The following is a 19,099-nucleotide window of genomic DNA, read 5'->3' on the forward strand; positions in this document are numbered from 1 at the left end:
ATGGCTCGGGCCATACAGCAAGGTGGTGGGGTATAGGCAGAGCAACAGACAGGACCTGGAGTCTATACCTTTATTAGGGTCCGGGTGGTAAAGTCACTTTGGGTTTCCAGGCTAAGTCCAGATTAGTCAGTTCAATTCAAAACCAGCAGGGTTTTGGTAAGGTCCCGATAAGCACACAGGGAAAGCCTTGGAAGGCGGAGGAGACTGTTGCTCCCAAGGGCTGGTGGGGAAGTCATATCAGGAACTCACATTTGCTTGAGACTTTGCATGCTGTTTAGGGCATGCAGTTGAGGGAGGGGCCGGGTTAGTTCAAGCCCCCTGCAGGCCCCTTGGCCACCCAAAATGGATACCAGGGCAACAATATCATGAAGTCGTTTAGCTAAACTCTCGACAATGGATTGGCTAGTTGAAATAAATTTTGAATTACCAAAGGAAAACTCACATTTTTTTTTTTTTTTAGGGCAGCACCCGCAGCATATGGAGGTTTCCAGTCTTGGGGTCGAATCAGAGCTGTAGCTGCCGGCCTACCACAGCTCACAGCAACACTAGATCCTTAACACACTGAGCAAGGCCAGGGATCGAACCTTCATCTTCATGAATGCTAGTCAGATTCATTAACCACTGAGCCAGGACAGGAACTCCCGGAAAACTCACATTTTTTAGCAAACAATTATTAGGTAGTTATTATCCATTAGGTTTTCTGCAAGAGCCTCAATAAGTCAAACAGTAAGGAATTCACAGTGGGTCTGAATAAGCTGGTAAATGCAGCATATAATGCATGATATAATAGTGCTGGGAAGCCACTTTTGGAGGAAGCAATGTTTAAACTGACCTCTGGAACTCACAGATATAGACAGTAGGCTTGTGGTTACAGGGGTGGGGCTGGGGGGAGGATTGGGAGTTTGGGATTAGCAAATGTCAACTATTATATATAAAGGATGGGTAAACAAGGTCCTACTGTTTAGCACAGGAAATGGTGCTGATATCCTGTGATAAAACATAATGGGAAGGAATATGAAAAAGAATACATATGTATAACTTTGCTATACAGCAGAAATTAATACAACATTGTAAATTAGCTACACTTCAATAACATTAAAAAATAAATAAACTAAGATCTGGAGGAGAAGGCCAGGTAAATGGGCAAGGAAATATTTGGGGGAATCAGCATCACTAACAAGTCTCAGAGAGAAAGGGCAAGTGCAGAGTATGGAGGAACTTGAGCAGTTCTGGGTGGACATCAGTGAGAAAAGAGCACCAGGGCAAAAAGCAGCACTGGAGAGGAGGGCGTGCTCCCGATCAAAGGCTGCTCAGCCTGCATTGGGCTGAGGAATGTTCCCCCTAAACCAAATTTACTGAGTAGTTTTATCATGAAAGCATGTTGTGTTTCATCGAATGATTTCTCTTGATCTACTGAGATAATCATCTGATTTTTGTCTTCAGTTCTGTTTTTGTTGTTGCTGTTTTTTGTTTGTTTTTGCTTTTTAGGGCCACACCTGTGGCATATGGAGGTTCCCAGGCTAGGGGTCCAATCAGAGCTACAGCTGCTGGCCTGCTCCGCAGCCACAGCAACTCAGGATCCGAGCCATGTCCGTGACCTACCCCCAGAGCTCATGGCAATGCCAGATCTTTAACCCAGTGAGTGAGGCCAGGAATCAAACCCACGTCCTCTTGGATCCTGGTCAGGTTCGTTACCGCTGAGCCATGACAGGAACTCCCTTCCATTCTATTGATGTCGTGTATCCCATCAGCTGAGCTGCCTGTGTTAAACCATCCCTTGCATTTCCAGGGATGAGCCCAATGATCATGTTGCATGATCTTTTTAATATGCTGTTAAATTTCTTCTGCTAATATTTTTCTTTTTCAGCCGTACCTGTGGCACATGGAAGTTCCTGGGCCAGGGATAGAATCCATGCCAAAGGATTCTATGGCCTATGCCATGGCTACAACAATGCCAGATCCTTAACCCATTGTGCCACAGTGAGAACTTCTGTTTTGCTAATATTTTCTTGGGCATTTTTGCATCTTATCCATCAGGGCTATAGGTCTATAATTTTTTTCTTACCATGTTCTTATCTGGCCTTGATATCAGGACAATGTTGACCTTCTAAAATGAGTTTGGTGGAGTTCCCATCGTGGCTCAGTGGTTAATAAATCCAACTGGGAATGATGAGGTTGCAGATTCGATCCCTGGCCTCGCTGAGTGGGTTAAGGATCCGGTGTTGCTGTGAGCTGTGGTGTAGGTTGCAGACAGGGCTTGGATCCTGCCTTTCTGTGGCTGTGGTGTAGGCCAGCGGCCCCAGCACTGATTAGACCCCTAGCCTGGGAACCTCCATATGCCGTGGGTTTGGCCCTAGAAAAGACAAAAAAAAATTAAGAAAAAAAATAAAATGAGTTTGGAAGTGTCCCCTCCTCCTCTATTTTTTGGAAGAAGTTGACGATTGGCAGTAATTCTTCAAGTGTTTGCTAGAATTCACCAGTGAAACAACCTGATCCTGGGCTTTTCTGTGTTGGGAGGTTTGCAGCAGGGCGGCGGGGGGGGGGGGGGGGGGGGGCGGAGGACGGTTCTTAATGGAAGTATAGTTGATTTGAAATATTTAATTAGTTTACGTGTACAGCAAAGTGAGTCAGTTATATATATCTTTACCCTTCCATGTCGATGGGCACTTGGGTTGTTCCATATCTTGGCTGCTATAAATATTGCTGCTATGAACACTGAGGTGCATTTTAGTGCAAATTAGTGTTTTCATTTTTTCTGTATGTACACCCAGGAGAGGAATTGCTGGACCATTATGGTAGTTCTATTTTTATGTTTTTTTGAGGAAGTTCCATACTTTTTTCCACAGTGGGTGTACCAGTTTACTTTCTCACCAACACAATAAGAGGACCCTTTCTCTACATCCTCTCCAGCATTTGTTATTTGTAAGACCTTTTTTTTTTTTTTTTTTAAGGCCACACCTGAAGTATATGGAAATTCCCAGGCTAGTGGTCGAGTTGGAGCTGTAGCTAGTGGCCTATAGCAACACCAGATCCTTAACCCGCTATGTGAGGACAGGGATCAAACCAGCGTCCTCATGGATCCTAGTTGGGTTTATTACTGCTGAGCCACAACAGGAACTCCTGTAGACTTTTCGATGATGGCTCTTCTGATTGATGTGAGATGACATCTAATTGCTGTTTTGATTTGCATTTCTCTAATAATTACTGATGTCGAGAATCTTTTTATTTGCCCATTGGCCATATATATGTCTTCTTTAGAGAAATGTCTATTTAGGTCTGCTGTGCATTTTTCAATTTGGTTGTTTTTTGTTTTTTTGTTTTCTTTTTAGGGCTGCACCTTTAGCATACAGAAGTTCCCAGGCTAGGGGCTGATTTAGAGCTGTAGCTGCCAGCCTATGCCACAGCCATAGCAATGACAGATCCAAGCCGCATCTGTGATCTATACCGCAACTTTCAGCAATGCTAAATACTTAACCCACTGAGCAAGGCCAGAGATCAAATCCAAATCCTCATGGATACTAGTCAGGTTCTTAACACACTGAGCCACAACAGGAACTCCAGTTGTTTGTTTTTTTTCTGTTGAGTTGTGTGAGTTGTTTGTATGTTTTGGAGATTAAACCTTTGTCAGTTGCATTGCATGCAACTTTTTTTTTATGGTTTTCTTTGCTGTGCAAAAGTTTGATTAGGTCCCATTTGTTAAGTTTTGTTTTTATTTTTATCGCCTTGGGAGACTGACCTAAGAAAACATTTGTACGGTTGATGTCAGAGAATGTTTTGCCTATGTTCTCTCCTAGGAGTTTTGTGGTATCAAGCCTTTTTAAGATATGTTTAAGCCTTTTTATTTAAACAATGAATTTTATTACATTTATAGTTGAACAATGATCATCATTATGTTTAAGGCTTTAAGTCATTTTGAGTTTATTTTGTGCATGATGTGAGGGTGTGTTCTAGTTTCATTGACTTATATACAGTGGTCCAGTTTTCCCAGCACCACCTGCTAAAGAGACTGTCTTTTTCCACTTTATTTTCTTGCCTTTTTTGTCAAAGATTAATTGACTGTAGGTATCCGGCTTTATTTCTGGGCTCTCTATTCTGTTCCATTGGTTGGTATTTCTGTTTTGGTACCACTACCACACTGTCTTGATGACTGTAGCTTTGTAATATTGTCTGAAGTCTGTGAGAGTTATGCCTCCAAACATGCAAGTGGACACAGGAGCAAGGTTCCTTCAGTCAAATGACCACATGCTGAATCCTGACTCAGGAGATGATGACACAGAGATGCTGGGTGTGTGCACAAAGCATTCCGGCAAAGGTAGTGAGCAGCAGTAGGGACATCCACTTGCCAAGAGCCACACTGATAGCAGTCCCGGCCATAGGACCCAGTGTCCAGCATCGAGGGTGTTGGTGGTGAAAACATTAGCAACTGTGCCCAGCAGCAAAGAAGTGCTCCTGTAAGAAAACTAATTTAAAGTGTCATTATTGGCTGTCACTTCATGCATTCTCCACAATAAAATGAGATCCCAAGTGTACGTGTGTATGTGTGTGCATTTCAATTAGAAAAACTTGAATTCCACTGACTGCACCAAGAAGTGGGTGAGAACTCAATGCAGGGAGTAGTTTCAGAGAGCAAGGATGCATTGATTTTCATTATGCTGGGCTGATAAGCACATCTCCAGTCTTCCACCTGGCTACACACCCCAGATAGAGAAACAACAGCTATGTCCCAGCATATGTCTTGCCCTTTTCTTCCCAGGAACACACAACACGTAATTGCGGATTGAAGACCCCTCCCCACCCTGGGCGCTCTCTGATCACTGACCTCGTTGGTCCCCAATCTGGCTGAGCCCCGGGACTGCTTGTAGGGACTGCTGCAAGATACTCAGGTCTCTCCCCAGACCCAGAATGTTGGGCACAGAGCCCAAAAATTCCTTATTCAGCAAGACCTACGCAGCTATGTGGGAATCCTGGTCTATGTTCTTGCTACTAAACGGGTGATCTGGAGACCAGATCTGAACCTTGTAGGTTCAGATTCTCACACTCTACTCCAGACTCCACTGGATCTTCATAAGATGTCCAGGTAATGCTCATGCACAGGTAAGTATGGGACTCCCTGGTCCCCGGGCCACCTAGACTCGGTGACAGAACCCTGTAGTCTGTTCAGTTGTGTGGTCTGATTAGACTGCATAGCGCTGGGGGGTTCTCAGTGCTTGTTCCTTCCTCCTCTAGTCATCATTCCTTTGGTGACCTCAACTGTGCTCAGGTTATAAACAGCACTTATATGGTGTTAGTTATAGGATCTATTTCTCTGCTCAAGACATCTCACTGGCATTTCTAAAAGACATCCAGATTCAGCATTTCCTAAACGGACTACCTATAATGTGGCTTCACATAGGCTCCTTCCAGGGTTCTCCCTGTTTCCTCTCTACGTGCCTGCTTGCACAGTCTCAAAGTCTGGGTGTCCTCCTTGATTCCTTTCTCACCACCCTGATTAAATCCATTAGGAAATGCTGTAAAGTCCCTCTTTAAATATATCCAGTTACAATCACTCCCTATTATTTTCCCTGCTCACACCTTAGATACCGACCATTTCTAGCCTGGACACTGCACTGCTTCCTACAGTTTCCTCTACGGTGTTGCTTGCCCATCATGTTTTTTTGTTTATTTATTTTTTTTGCTTTCTAGGGCTGTACCCATAGCATATGGAAGTGCCCAGGCTAGGGGTCAAATCAGAGCTGCAGCTGCGGGCCTATACCACAGCCATGGCAATGCAGGATCCAAGCTGTGTCTGCAACCTACATCACAGCTCATGGAAACGCCAGATCCCAAACCCACTGAGTCAGACCAGGGATCAAACCTGCATCCTCATGGATATTAGTTGGATTCTTTTCCTCTAAGTCACAACGGGAGATCATCCCTTCACTTCTTTATTCTGTTCTTTTTTTTTTTTTTTTTTGGTCTTTTTGCCGTTTCTTGAACTGCTCCAGTGGCATATGGAAGTTCTCAGGCTAGGGGTCAAATCGGAGCTGTAGCCACTGGCCTACGCCAGAGCCACAGCAACACCAGATCCGAGCCGCGTCCGCAATTTATACCACAGCTCAGGGCAACGCCGGATCCTTAGCCCACTGAGCAAGGCCAGGGATCGAACCTGCAACCTCATGGTTTCTAGTCGGATTTGTTAACCACTGAGCCACGACGGGAACTCCTTGATTCTGTTCTTGCATCAGGTAGCCAGAGTGATGCTTCTAAAAGAGGTTGCACCGGGTCCCTCTTCTTCCCAAACTGTCTTGGAGCGCTACGTCTTCCTCAGAGAAAAGTCAACCCAGTATTCCCAAAGCCTAGGTGATCTGGGTGTACAGAGACCTCACCTGAATTACTCCCTGCTCCAACCACACCTGGCTCCTCCCTGAACACACACACCCTCCTGTCCTCGTGCCTTCGCCCTGGAGGGTCCCCTGCCTGCAGAGAACGTCCCCACACAGCCTCGCGGGCATTTCCTTTGGGTCCTTCCCATCTGGATTCAAAGGTCACCCTCCCAGGAAGGCCCACACTCACCCCCACCCTGTCCCCACATGCTTCTACTCGGGGTCACCTTCCCCAAGGCCCCTCCCACCGCCGATGTGACACGTCCCTCCCTGACGAGGCATAGAGTGTCCACTCTGCTCCTCCCCCAGGACAGAGACTCCACACGGCTGACAAGTTTGGTCTCTGGCAACGTCCCTGAGGTCTCCCAGATGCCAAAAGCATGTGTCCTGTGTCTGGCACACAACAAATACCCGTTCAACAGAGTTGAGTGACGGATCAGTGCACAGCCCCTCCCTCTTCTAGGGACAGTACCTTCACTCGTACGACCTTGGGCCACGTGCTGTCTGGTGGCAGCTCCAGCACAACGTCCATTCCCGGTGACATCAGGGCCACCTGTCCTTTCCTCACAAGGGCTGATGTCCCCTCCCTGCCACACCAGGCAGTCTGCTCACCCCACACAGCGCTCTTTCTCTCCTCAGGAAAGATGCTCCTGCGCTTCTGGCCCTAGATTCCCGCTGCTGTGAGTCTATCAGACTCTGCTTTCGAAATGCATGGGCTTGGATTGGAGCCGGCACTGGGCTGAGGAGAGCTCAGGGCAGAGGAGGGGGCGGGCTGCAGAGAAGATCCAGATCCAGCAAGAATGAGGTCAAGATAGAAAACCACTGGGTCCCTCCTCATTGCTACTTCCAGAATCTCGTTCCCCCAAAAGGATGGGGAAAAGTTAGAAAGAAGCATCCAGGAGTTCCTGTGGTGGCACAGCGTAAACGAACCCGACTAGGAACCATGAGGTGGCGTGTTCGATCCCTGGCCACGCTCAGCGGGTTAGGGATCCGGCGTTGCCGTGAGCTGTGGTGTAGTTTATAGATGTGGCTCGGATCTCCCATTCCTATGAATGTGGTGTAGGCCAGCAGTTGTAGCTCTGATTAGACCCCTAGCCTGGGAACCTCCATATGCCCTGGCTGTGCCCCTGAAAAGACCAAAAAAAAAAAAAAAGAAAGAAAGAAAGCATCCAGGAAACATCTCTGGAAGGAGGGCAAGAGCTGGATGAGGCTGAAAATGGATCTCTTTGATACCACTGAGATCCTGTGAGAGGGACCCCCCTGGACATGTGGGGACAATGACAGGCAAATGACTCCTGTGGCTGTCGCAGAGGAGAGACACACAGAGCAAAATGAGACTGTAATTTTACACATTAAAAGAACAGTCTGTATATTTAAAAAATCTAAATAGGCCAAATACAAATGCAGGATAGAGGGACTACTGATGGGACCAAGGCTGGAGTGTAGGCTACCTGGTGACAGGAGGCCCTTGCTAACCAAGCTCCTGAATACAGGACAAGGCCCAGGGGACTTCTCAGTCCCTGAGATCACAGGGTTTGGTGGAAGAAAGTTCTCCTGAAAGGACAAAGACAAAGGGACAGAAAAGATGGCCCAGCCTGGGAGTGTCCACACTGAAGCCCATGATGCCCTGAGCTCTCACTGGGCACAGGCCCCGTCCATGTTTCTCTGCTCACGTCCCACCTGGAACAGAGGCAGCACAGCACACATGTGGATTCTGGAAGGTCCTTCCATTTATTTCCTCTTTCAAACTTAGGAAATCTCTCATTTATCATCCCCTCAACTCCTCATGGCACTGATTAGAAAAAGCAAATTCACAGAGATTTTATTTTCTACAGGAAGACATTAATTACTCAGGGCAGTGAAGTTAAGATAAGGATGGAGATGGTCCAGTGCCCGCCCCCACCCCCCACCCCCCACCCGGCTCCCACTTGCGAGAACTGGAAAGAGGATCAGGGAAGAGAATACATGCCAGGGTGAGGAGGGGACGTGGGGGGCAGGGCTGGGCCAGGGTCCCCACCTCCTCTCAGGATGCTCATAGGGACACAGATACATTCAAATGCTGCTGCAGAAACAGGAGGCAGGGGATCCGAAGTCACAAAGTGGGACGTGAACAAATCTGTGTCACTCAGTCCCCACAAGGCAGCTGTCTCACACTGGGAAAGAAAATCATCAGGAAACAGGCAGGTCAGTCAAGGAAGGGCTGACATGCTCAACAGCCCCACATGCTCCAAACGTCCCCCTCAAAGGTCCCCGTCACCCAGGGCACCCCCTCTGCCCTAACCCCCTCCCCATCTAGGCCCTCCAGGGTCTCACCTCTAGGATCCTTGATGAGGGACACACCAGAGCTCTGGGCACTGTCACTGCCTGAGGGAGAGCAAAAGCAGGACGGGGTCAGGACCCCCAAGAGAGAAGACGAGAGAAGGTGGGTGAGCTCCCCCCACGGCCTCCTGTCTGCACCACCAGGGCCTCAGGCATCCCAACCCTCCACACTGACCTGCAGCCTGAGTGTAGCACCCTCCTTTTTCACCTGTGGGAAGAAGACACCACGTGTGAGACCAGGGAGATGATGAAGTCATGAGATCCTAGAAGAAACCCTAGTCCTGGGAGACTTTCCAGAGAACTTTCCAGAACTTTGACCAAAATCCAGGACAGGATCAGGAATGTGAAGGAAGGAGATATGGGGGAGACTGGACAAAGTGCCTTCCTGGAGGCCTCTCCTCAGTGGGGTCCTTCCCCTCTGACCTTCAAGGGCTGGGAACTTGGTCCCCAACTGGAAGAATCCAGGGGACACATTTGTCTTTCATTTCCACATGTGCTTCACAGAAGGGTACGTGGTAGCACTCAGCCCCAGACTCAGCACATGTGTGTGGAGGGGACGTCCCAGGAACAAGGCAGAACAAATTTCCACCGAGGCTTGAAACCCCCCCGTGAGACAAGGAGACTCAGATCCCGGCTCCCTTCCCTACCTGAGCGCTTCTTCTCCCAGCTCATAACTCCAGCCACCATGGTCCCAGCGACCAGGACGAGAACCAGGCCAACAATGATGCCCACGATGGGGACGGGGGGCTGAGGAGGGTCTGGGAACAAAGGGCAAGGGGAGGGCCCTCCTCAGGCTGGAGTCCTGACCTTGCTGAAGGTCTCCAGAAGGGCTTCTGCTGTGTCTGAGATGAGGCTCCGCCCCCAGGGCCCTCCTTACCCCATCTCAGGGTGAGGGGCTCCTGCAGGCCCTCGTGCTGCACATGGCAGGTGTAGCTCTGCTCCTCTCCAGAAGGTACCACCAGGGCCGCCCACTTCTGGAAGGTCCCATCCCCTGAGGGCCTGGTCTCCACGAGCTCCATGTCCTGGCTCTGGTCCTGGCCCTCCCGCTGCCAGGTCAGGGAGATCTCCTTAGGGTAGAAGCCCAGGGCCCAGCACCTCAAGGTGACCCAGAGGTCAGAGCTGGGGTGGCGGGTCACATATGTCTTTGGAGGGTCTGTGGTAAACAAAGAAAGGAGGCTCAGGCCAGGGTTTGCTGAGGAGCATCTACTCCAAAGGCCAAGATGCTGTAACTCCTGGTGGTTTGGCTGCCACCCGGAAGGAGACAGGGAGCTTCCTCCACCTGCCGGTACAGGGACCCAAGCTGAGCTGCATTCAAAACAAGAGCACGGGAACTCAATCTAACATTCTCCTCCAGGGTAAAACCCTCTTCAGAGACCCGCCACTCTTTTATCAAGTCGCTAGTCAGTGTTTCTAGATACAGGTGTGTATCTAGTGGGAACGTGCCAAAGGGTGAAAAACCTCCAAGCGTCTATGAAGTAGCTCTGTGCCCTCTGGAGAGTAAGTCGTTTCCTAGGCCTAATAACAAGTGAGTAAGGGGAGTTCCCGTCGTGGCTCAGCAGTTAACGAATCTGACTAGAATCCATGAGGATGCAGGTTCGAACCCTGGTCTTGCTCAGTGGGTTAAGGATCCAGTGTTGCCATGAGCTGCAGTTCAGGTCAAAGACACGGCACGGATCCTACGTTGCTGTGGCTGCTAGGGCTGTGGTGTAGGCCGGCAGCTACAGCTTGGATTCAACCCGTAGCCTGGGAACCTCCATATGCTGTGGGTGTGGCCCTAATAAAGCAAAAAAAAAAAAAAAAGAAGAAGAAGAAGAAGTGGGTCAGATGGCACCACCCACAAGACGCAGGAGACCCAGACGGGAAGCTCCCAAGTCCACAACTCTGGCTTGTAGGGAAGTCATCATCCCACCCTAAATATGCTACTCCCTGTGCTGGGTCAGCTCTGGAGGAGACCCCCTCACCCATGCTCTGGAGAGAGAAGGGCCCAGGCCAGGGATGGGGAAAGGGCTGCGTGGGTGGGGGGAGAAGTCATTACCAGTGCGGTTCAAGCTCTCCCCTGCAAACTCCAAGTATCTCCGCAGCCAGACAATGCACTCTTTCTCCAAGTAGTTCTTGTCTCTCTCTATGAAGTTCCTATCGGCCTCCCATTTTTGCTTGGTATATTGAGCAATGAATGTGGCCGCTGTGTACTGCAGAGGATCCAGATGCAAGCTCAGGTAGTCGGCACCATCATAGCCATACTGCCAGTGCCCTGAGGTCCGGCCATCCTGCTGGAGCTCACAGCCGTAGTTGAACTGGAGGGTGTGGGGACCTGCCCAACCCCAAGACCAAGCAGTGTCAGTCAGGTAGAGTCTGCCTTCAAGGCCTCTCCATCCATGGTTCTGGCTGCCCCACACCCTCCCACCTCACCTCTTATCATCTCCTTAGAGGACATTCCCCTTCTGCAGACCAACTAGATTTGTCCTCATACTGATCTCTTTAACTCGCTGTCAGCTTTTTTTTTTTTTTTTGGTCTTTTTTTGCTATTTCTTGGGCCGCTCCCGCAGCATATGGAGATTCCCAGGCTAGGGGTCCAATCGGAGCTGTAGCCACCGGCCTACACCAGAGCCACAGCAACACGGGATCCGAGCCTCGTCTGCAACCTACACCACAGCTCACGGCAACGCCGGATCATTAACCCACTGAGCAAGGCCAGGGATCGAACCCGCAACCTCATGGTTCCTAGTCGGATTCATTAACCACTGCGCCACAACGGGAACTCCGCTGTCAGCTCTTTTGTGGGGAGTGGCCTATGGTTGGTCCCAGGAGGTATTGAAACAGCCTTGGATGGATGGGAAGTTACAGATTTGGGCTTTGCCATGAACTGTGTGATTTGATCAAATTATTCAAGCTCCACAGTTCTACATGTATCTTGTGTAAATTGAGGGTTAGACTATGACCTTACAGGCCTCTTCTGTGCTAAGAGTCTCAAGATTCTGGAATTCCCGTTGTGGTGCAAGGGAAACGAATCCGACTAGGAACATGAGGTTGTGGGTTCAATCCCTGGCCTTGCTCAGTGGGTTAAGGATCCAGCGTTGCTGTGAGCTGTGTGCAGGTCACAGACACAGCTTGGGTCCTGCGTTGTTGTGGCTGTGGCATAGGCCAGCAGCTGTAGCTCCAATTAGACCCCTAGCCTGGGAATCTCCATATGCTTCAGGTGTGGCCCTAAAAATAAAAAAAATTTAAAAAAAAGTCTCAGATTCTAAGTGCAAGTTCCTAAAAACAGAATCACACTACACAGAATTAATAAAAGGGGGCATAAAGTGCTGAGTACAGTTTTCCTTGAGTGCTATGGACCGAATTCTATCCATCCAGTATTCATATGCTGAGGCCCTAACAATCCTTGTATTTGTGGAGATAAAGTTAAATAAGGTCATGAGAGTGGAGCCCTAATCCCACAGGGACTAGGGAGACAGGGAGCTCTCTCATTCAGTCCATGTCCACACAGCAAGGAAAGCAAGAATGTGGTCAAATGAAAGCCAGGCAGGGCGCCCTCGCCACAAGGTGCGCTCTGCTGAACTTGATCTTGGGCTTTGCAGCCTCTAGAACTGTAAGAAAATACACTTCTGTTGCTTAAATCATGCAGTCTATGTATGGTATTTTGTTATGGCAGCCAGAGCAGACAAATACACGAGGTACTAGAGAATGCGAATAACATTAACAAGCCCAAACTGCTGAAAAATGGCTCACATGAACTTCAAAGTCAAATATAAATAACGCTAAGATCACTCCAGCCTGGATTCCCCACACCCTCCTCTCGGCTCCCACAGGCTCCTGGCTCAAGCTCCTAGTCCCACACTTAACACTGACTTGAGAGGCGCATCATCACCCTCTTCTTTTTTTTTTTTTTTTTTGGTCTTTTTGCTCTTTCTAGGGCCGCTCTCATGGTATGTGGAGGTTCCCCATCACCCTCTTATTACACTGTGAACCTTACAAAGCAGGGACCAAGTCGGAGCCTGTAGTGTAACTCCTGATAAACCTTTGTTGAACACATGCTCCTGGAAGGATCAACTACTAAAAGCTGAGCAGCCTCAGTATTCCGCTTCAATTGTACCTCTCACTGGTTTATGCCTTGACTTGGTCTTCAAGGCCCTTCACAAACTTGTTTCAATAGCGCTAAATGCTTAAGAGCCATTAACTAGAAAGGATTAAACTTCAGTTTATCCCCTGAACTCACTACACTGAATCCTACCCCACACCTTGCTGCTGCTCAGAACACCTAATTTTTTTTAATTTATTCCTTTTTTTTTTTTGCTTTTTAGGGCATAGAACACCTTTTATTTTCTTCAGACACCTAAGTAATGCACATCCATCAGGCTCCACAGCCAGTTCCACTTCATTCATGAAGCTGTGACCACTTGGGTGTCTCATCCATGAACCTCATCAACTATTTATCTGCTTCTCATTTGGCATTTAAGGAGGCTCCGGTCTTTGACATTTCTGGGTCTGCACCAAAGGGTCAATAAAATTTTCACAGAAGTGTGAGTCTGCTCATCATACGAACCGTAAGAATTGTAAGCTCTTTGAAAACAAACACCAGGTCGTACTTTTCTGGATCCCTGCCCGCAGCACCCAAAAGATACATACGTCCATGACCCAAACTGCTTAATTAATCTATTTATTAGTTATTAATTCATGTCAAACAGACCCTACCCCATAGTGACCAGACTAGGTCTTCTCTCACTCTCAAGTGATACCTTGCACACGTTCTCCAGTGCCAGTCTGATCCTACAGGAACACTTGTCGAGAGAGCCTTTCTCCCCTGAGGATCGGTGCAACTCGGTGAGCACCGCTTCCCCTCAGGCCCCTACCTGTTTCCTTGTGCTCCAGGGCTTTGTTCAGCCCATCCTCCATGGTCTGGTTGTAATATCGCTGCACGTTCCTCAGATTTAAGCGGAAGATCTTCATCCGACTGGTGAAGATCTTGGTCTCATCACTGAAGTAACTTGGCCCCTCCTTCAACCACTGAACACAAGATTTTGCCTGCATCTCCTCACTGTCATAGCGAATGAAGGGCTGGTCGTCCATGACTCCGAAAGCAGTAAATGCAGGGACACCTGGTGCAGCCTCAGACATGGCCAAATAGAAATATTGCAGAGAATGTGTTCCTGAGGTAAGGACAAGAGCAGCAAGATCCAGCATTTACTGACTGCAGATCTAGGGAATGAATGTGTGTGCATGAGTGTCTAATAGGAGAGACAGGGCCCGTAAGAGAAAACAATGAGAAGACAATTACCACCCTCTTCAAAGGCAAATATGAACTGAGAGAATTTGAAGAAATAAATATATACACACATACATATACATATATATACAAGCATATATACTTATATACATATGGAGTAAGAGATTGACTTACTTTAAGGAATTAGCCCATGCAATTTTGTTTCGGTTTGTTTTTTGGTTTTGTTTTTTGTGTTTTGTTTGCTTTTTAGGGCCTCATCTGAGGCATTTGGAGGTTCCCAGGCTAGGGGTCCAATCAGAGATAGAGCTGCCAGCCTACGCCATAGCCACCGCCATGCAGGATCCAAGCCGCGTCTGCAACCTACACTACAGCTCACGGCAACACCGGATCCTTGACCCACTTAGCAAGACCAGGGATCAAACCCACCACCTTGTGATTCCTAGTCGGATTCGTTTCTGCTGAGCTACAACAGGAACTCCAGCCCATGCAATTTTGGAGGGGTGGCAAAACCAAAATCTGCAGGGCAGACCTTCATGCTGGATACCTGGAGAAAACTCCATGTTACAGCTTGTGTTCAAAGGCAGTCTGGAAGCAGAATTCCCTCTTCCTCAGAACACCTGAATTCTCAACTGACTGGATAAGGCCCACCCACATTATTAACCAGGGTAATCTACTTTACTCAAAGTCTACTGATTTAAATGTTAATCTCAACTGAAAAATAACTTCTTAGTGGAGTTCCCGTAGTGGCTCAGTAGTAAGGAAACTGACTAGGATCCATGAGGATGCAGGTTCAGTCCCCAGCCTCACTCAGTGGGTTAACTATCCGGGGTTGCCATGAGCTATGGTGTGTCACAGATGTAGCTCAGGTCCCATGTTGTTGTGGCCAGCAGCTACAGCTCCAATTCGACCCCTGACCTGGGAACTTCCATATGCCATGGGTGTGGCCCTAAAAAGATCTAAAAAAAGCAATTTTTTAAATTATTATTATTATTTTTTTTGTCTTTTTGCCTTTTCTAGGGCCACACCTGAGGCATAGAGAGGTTCCCAGGCTAGGGGTCTAATCGAAGTTGTAGCCGCCGGCCTACACCACAGCCACAGCAACATGGGATCTGAGCCTCGTCTACAACCTACACCACAGCTCACGGCAACACCAGATCCTTAACCCACTGAGCAAGGCCAGGGATCGAACCCACAACCTCATGGTCCCTAGTCGGATTCGTTAACCACTGAGCCACGACGGGAACTCCAAAAAATTTTTAAATTAAAAAAAAAAACTTCATAGCTGACATAACCAAGTTTACACAGAAGATTAACCATCACAAATACTTAGCACAAGAGTCTCCTTGTGGCTCAGTAAGTTAAGGATCCAGCACTGTGACTGCTGTGGCATGGGTTGGATCCCTGGCCTGGAAACTTCTGCATGCCATGGGTGCAACCAAACAAAAAAGCAACCAAAAAACCAATGCTGCTAAAAGCATGTTAATTAGGAGCTTCAGCGGCTCAGGTCACTGCAGAGGCAGGGGTTCAATCCCCAGCCTGGCACAGTGGGTTAAAGGACCTAGTGTTGCCACAGCTGTCACAGCTGGTGACTTGGATTCAATCCCTGGCCCGGGAACTTCCATATGCTTCGGTGTGGCCATTAAAAATCACCCCACATTGGAGCTCCCTGGTGACATAGTTATTAAGGATCTGGTATGCCACTGCTATGGCCTGTGTTCAGTCCTTGGCCTAGGAACCTCTGCATGCAACAGGTGCAGCTTCCTGTCTGTCCCTCGCCAAGAAAAACAGGTATATAACATAAATATATAATCTACAAGACATATACAACTGTATATATAAATATATATGATAGGTATATATATATATATACACACTATGCACATGAGAGAGAGGCATAAGCAAGCAAGCCTTATTTATACCTTACAAAGGTACTAGGAACATAAATTCATGCAGATATATAATATAGGAAGTACAAATGCCCCATAATAACATCCAAGAGAGAACCATTGTTACCTATTCATTCTATATTTCCCCCTTTTCCTCTTTGGAAACTTGAAATAAATGTCTCTCCCAATTCAGACTTTTCTCCAACTTTTATATATTTTTTATTATTATTACTTTTTAATGGCATACAAAAGTTCCTAGGCCAGGGATTGAATCCAAGCCGAAGCTGCAACCTATGTAGCAGCTGCAGCAACACTGGATCCTTTAACCCACAGTGCCTGGCCAGGGATTGACCCCACATCCTCATGGATACTAGTTGGCCTCTTAACCTACTGAGCCACAATGCGAACTCCCTAGACTATAACTTTTTTTTTAAATCACAGGTGTAGTATTTCACTGTATGTGCACAGCTTATTTTATTTAATGTCCAGTACTTTTTTCCCCAATTATTCACTAATATACATAATGCCTCATGTATATTTGCACTTATTTGTTTGTATACTAAATACAAACTCCCTTTTTCTCTAAGGCTCAGTCTGGCAACCATACCCTGGATGACTTCTGGTCCATTCAGATAGGAAATGCACAAATATGGAAATGTTCACACCACACTCCCATTACACCCTCACCAGACCAATTAGGTTTGCAAGAAATAATTTCCTAAAAATAAGCATTGTGTTGGAGCATCTCCTCTATAGTCTGATTTTATTTCTTTAATTGTCTTAATAGCTATATGATGTAGACATTTAAACTCCATGTTAGAGGTGAGAAAACTGAAGCTTAGTAAAACTTTCAATACAACCCATCTCTTTCTCTCTTGCTCATAAATAGGTGAGAATTAAAAAAAAAAAAAATCCAGAAACATTTTATTCAGCAATTAAGTCAAGAGCTTGGCCTCTCATCAGGCTTTCCCCATGTACCTCTAGACTCTGGAACTGGACAACAGCTTCTGTACAACCTTGCTAGGGGACCATGAGGCTGGGGACCACCGTTTCTCAATAGTTTGCATAAGGGGAAATACAAAAATAGTGGGTGGAGGAGTTCCTGTTGTGGCTCAGTGGTTAACGAATTCGACTGGGAACCATGAGGTTGAGGGTTAGAACCCTGGCCTCACCCAGTGGGTTAAGGATCTGGCGTTGCCATGAGCTGTGGTGTAGGTCGCAGACAAAGCTCAGATCTGGTGTGGCTATGGCTGTGGCGTAGGCCGGTGGCTACAGCTCCAATTGGACCCCTAACCTGGGAACCTCCATATGCCACGAGTGCAGCCCTAGAAAAGACAAAAAGACAAAAAAAAAAAGTTTGTGGGTGGGAATGGGAGGATTTTAGGGAAGGAATTTTCCTGGATATGAGTATATGAGTGAGTGAGTGTGTGGGGGGGGGGGGTGGGGGAGAAAGAGAGAGACCTCAGCTCGGTCATCAACCAAGGACCAAAATGAACTCAATTTAGAGCCAGACTATCAAATAACTGTATCACAAATTGTTAAAGCATAATTTTCAAAAATAATTGTCTAATTGGTCACATTACTCTCAGTGGAATATTATAATTAATTTTGTAAGGGCAAAAATATTTTTGTATTTTGTATTTGTATAAATAAAGAAGTTATTTAAAATATTTTAGCCCATCTTTTTGGATTACTGTCTTTGTAACTATTTCATAATATGCCTAATGTATTAGTACAATGGACCATCTATAGTCTTTATAAATAAATGTACATTATATATTGTAAAGAAAGATGATTTTTTCTCTCTTTTTTTTGGTGTTTTTGCCATTTCTTGGGCTGCAGGAGCGGCCCATGAAGGTTCCCAGGCTAGGGGTCGAATCGGAGATGTCGCAGCAACGCGGGATCCGAGAGGCGTCTGCGACCCACACCTCACGGCAACGCCAGATCCTGAACCCACTGAGCGAGGGCAGGGATGGAACCCTCAACCTCATGGTTCCTAGTCGGATTCGTTAACCACTGCGCCACAACGGGAACTCCAGCCTCTCTTTTCTAAACAACATTTAAAAACCGGAACCATCTCGTTGTTTCCCTTGTGGCTCAGCAATGAAGAATCAGACAAGTACCTAGGAGGATGTGGTTAGATCCCTGGCCTCGCTCAGTGGGTGAAGGATCCTGTGTTGCCAGGAGCTGTGTGTAGCTCAGATCGCGCGTTGCTGTGGCTGTGCAAGAGGCGGGCAGCTGCTGCTCCGATTAGACCCCTAGCCTGGGAACCTCCATATGCCGCGGGCGCGGCCCTGAAAACCAAAAGAAAAAGAGAGGGCGAGAGGGAGGGAGGGAGGGAGGGAGGAAAGGAAAAACACCGGAAACATCTATTTTGAGAAAGAGGGGGTAGTTCATAACTGCCTCCGTCGGAGCTCCTCTAGCTTCCTTCTTGTTTGCCCTACATACCCTTCTTTGACAGAGTCCGCGCCAAGTTTTTGGAAAGTCACCTTAAACTTCGAGTTCCATTTTGGAATCTCCCTCGGCGGGTTTACGCTTCCCCTACAACTCTTCCCAGCCCGCCACTCCCAGTTCCCCACTCACGGGCTCGGGTCTCCAGCAGAGAGCTCAGGAAGGAGTGTAAGAGAACGAGAGCCCACCACATCGCCTCAGCTGCTGTGACTGGGTCCCAACCTTCCCGGGCATAACCGGGCGGCTGAGGGACACAGCGAGGGGAGAGCTGGTTCTGCTGCAGCTCCCCAGCTGGGTGGTGCCTTAGAAGAACCGAAACTCGTTGCTGGAACAGGAAGGGTGGGGGAGGGGAGGGGAGGGGAAACCGGGGCGCCCTCCAGTCTGAGACAAGCATAAACAAGGGCCAGAGGAAATCGCACTGGCGTGAGCTTTGGAGAAAAATAAAAGTCCGGGTGAACAGATACACGCTCCCGATCCCACAAAGCCAACTCCGCACCAAGCCACCAGTAGCCCAGGGCTGGTCTAGACAGACCCACTCCTTTATTGGTACTGATCCGGAGCGGGTCTCTCAGTTTAGGAGCCTTGGTTTCTTCCTTATCTTAATGCGAATAATGTTTGATATACACATTGACAACCGCAGAGCAGTTAAAAGGGTGATTAGCAACTTGGGGAAACTTAAACTGTATATTTATGTAATAAATGTATAATTAAAAATGAATTGGCAGCCTTGTCCAAAAAATTACATATTTAGGGGGGAATACACAAAAATGAGGGTCTATTTTGGTTTCTGTTTTCCCTCCAGTGACAAGTTTTACAGAATGCACTGTCTTCTGTTTAAAGTATCCAATTCATCAGTC

The 19,099-nt window shown here is 47.5% G+C and overlaps 1 protein-coding gene across 4 annotated transcripts in view; it reads right to left on the reverse strand.

Moving 5' to 3' along the window:
- Positions 1 to 8,070: 8,070 nt before the first annotated feature.
- Positions 8,071 to 19,099, reverse strand: part of LOC125136809 (BOLA class I histocompatibility antigen, alpha chain BL3-7-like) — a 41,685-nt gene continuing 30,656 nt past the window's right edge. Inside the window, exons 1-8 of one of the 4 annotated variants that reach the window (XM_047797607.1) lie at positions 18,375 to 18,556; positions 13,532 to 13,828; positions 10,717 to 10,992; positions 9,559 to 9,834; positions 9,329 to 9,439; positions 8,857 to 8,889; positions 8,676 to 8,726; positions 8,071 to 8,515 (exon numbers count right to left, since the gene is read on the reverse strand). In XM_047797607.1, coding sequence (XP_047653563.1) covers positions 8,511 to 8,515; positions 8,676 to 8,726; positions 8,857 to 8,889; positions 9,329 to 9,439; positions 9,559 to 9,834; positions 10,717 to 10,992; positions 13,532 to 13,828; positions 18,375 to 18,435 — 1,110 coding nt within the window. In that variant the 5' untranslated portion in view covers positions 18,436 to 18,556 and the 3' untranslated portion in view covers positions 8,071 to 8,510. Of the gene's footprint in view, positions 8,516 to 8,675; positions 8,727 to 8,856; positions 8,890 to 9,328; positions 9,440 to 9,558; positions 9,835 to 10,716; positions 10,993 to 13,531; positions 13,878 to 18,374; positions 18,557 to 19,099 lie in introns of those variants that run through there. The other 3 variants (XM_047797608.1, XM_047797610.1, XM_047797609.1) reach the window with 3 other exon arrangements.

The sequence above is a fragment of the Phacochoerus africanus genome, chromosome 9 (genome assembly GCF_016906955.1).
Source record: "Phacochoerus africanus isolate WHEZ1 chromosome 9, ROS_Pafr_v1, whole genome shotgun sequence".
Lineage (NCBI taxonomy): Eukaryota > Metazoa > Chordata > Mammalia > Artiodactyla > Suidae > Phacochoerus > Phacochoerus africanus.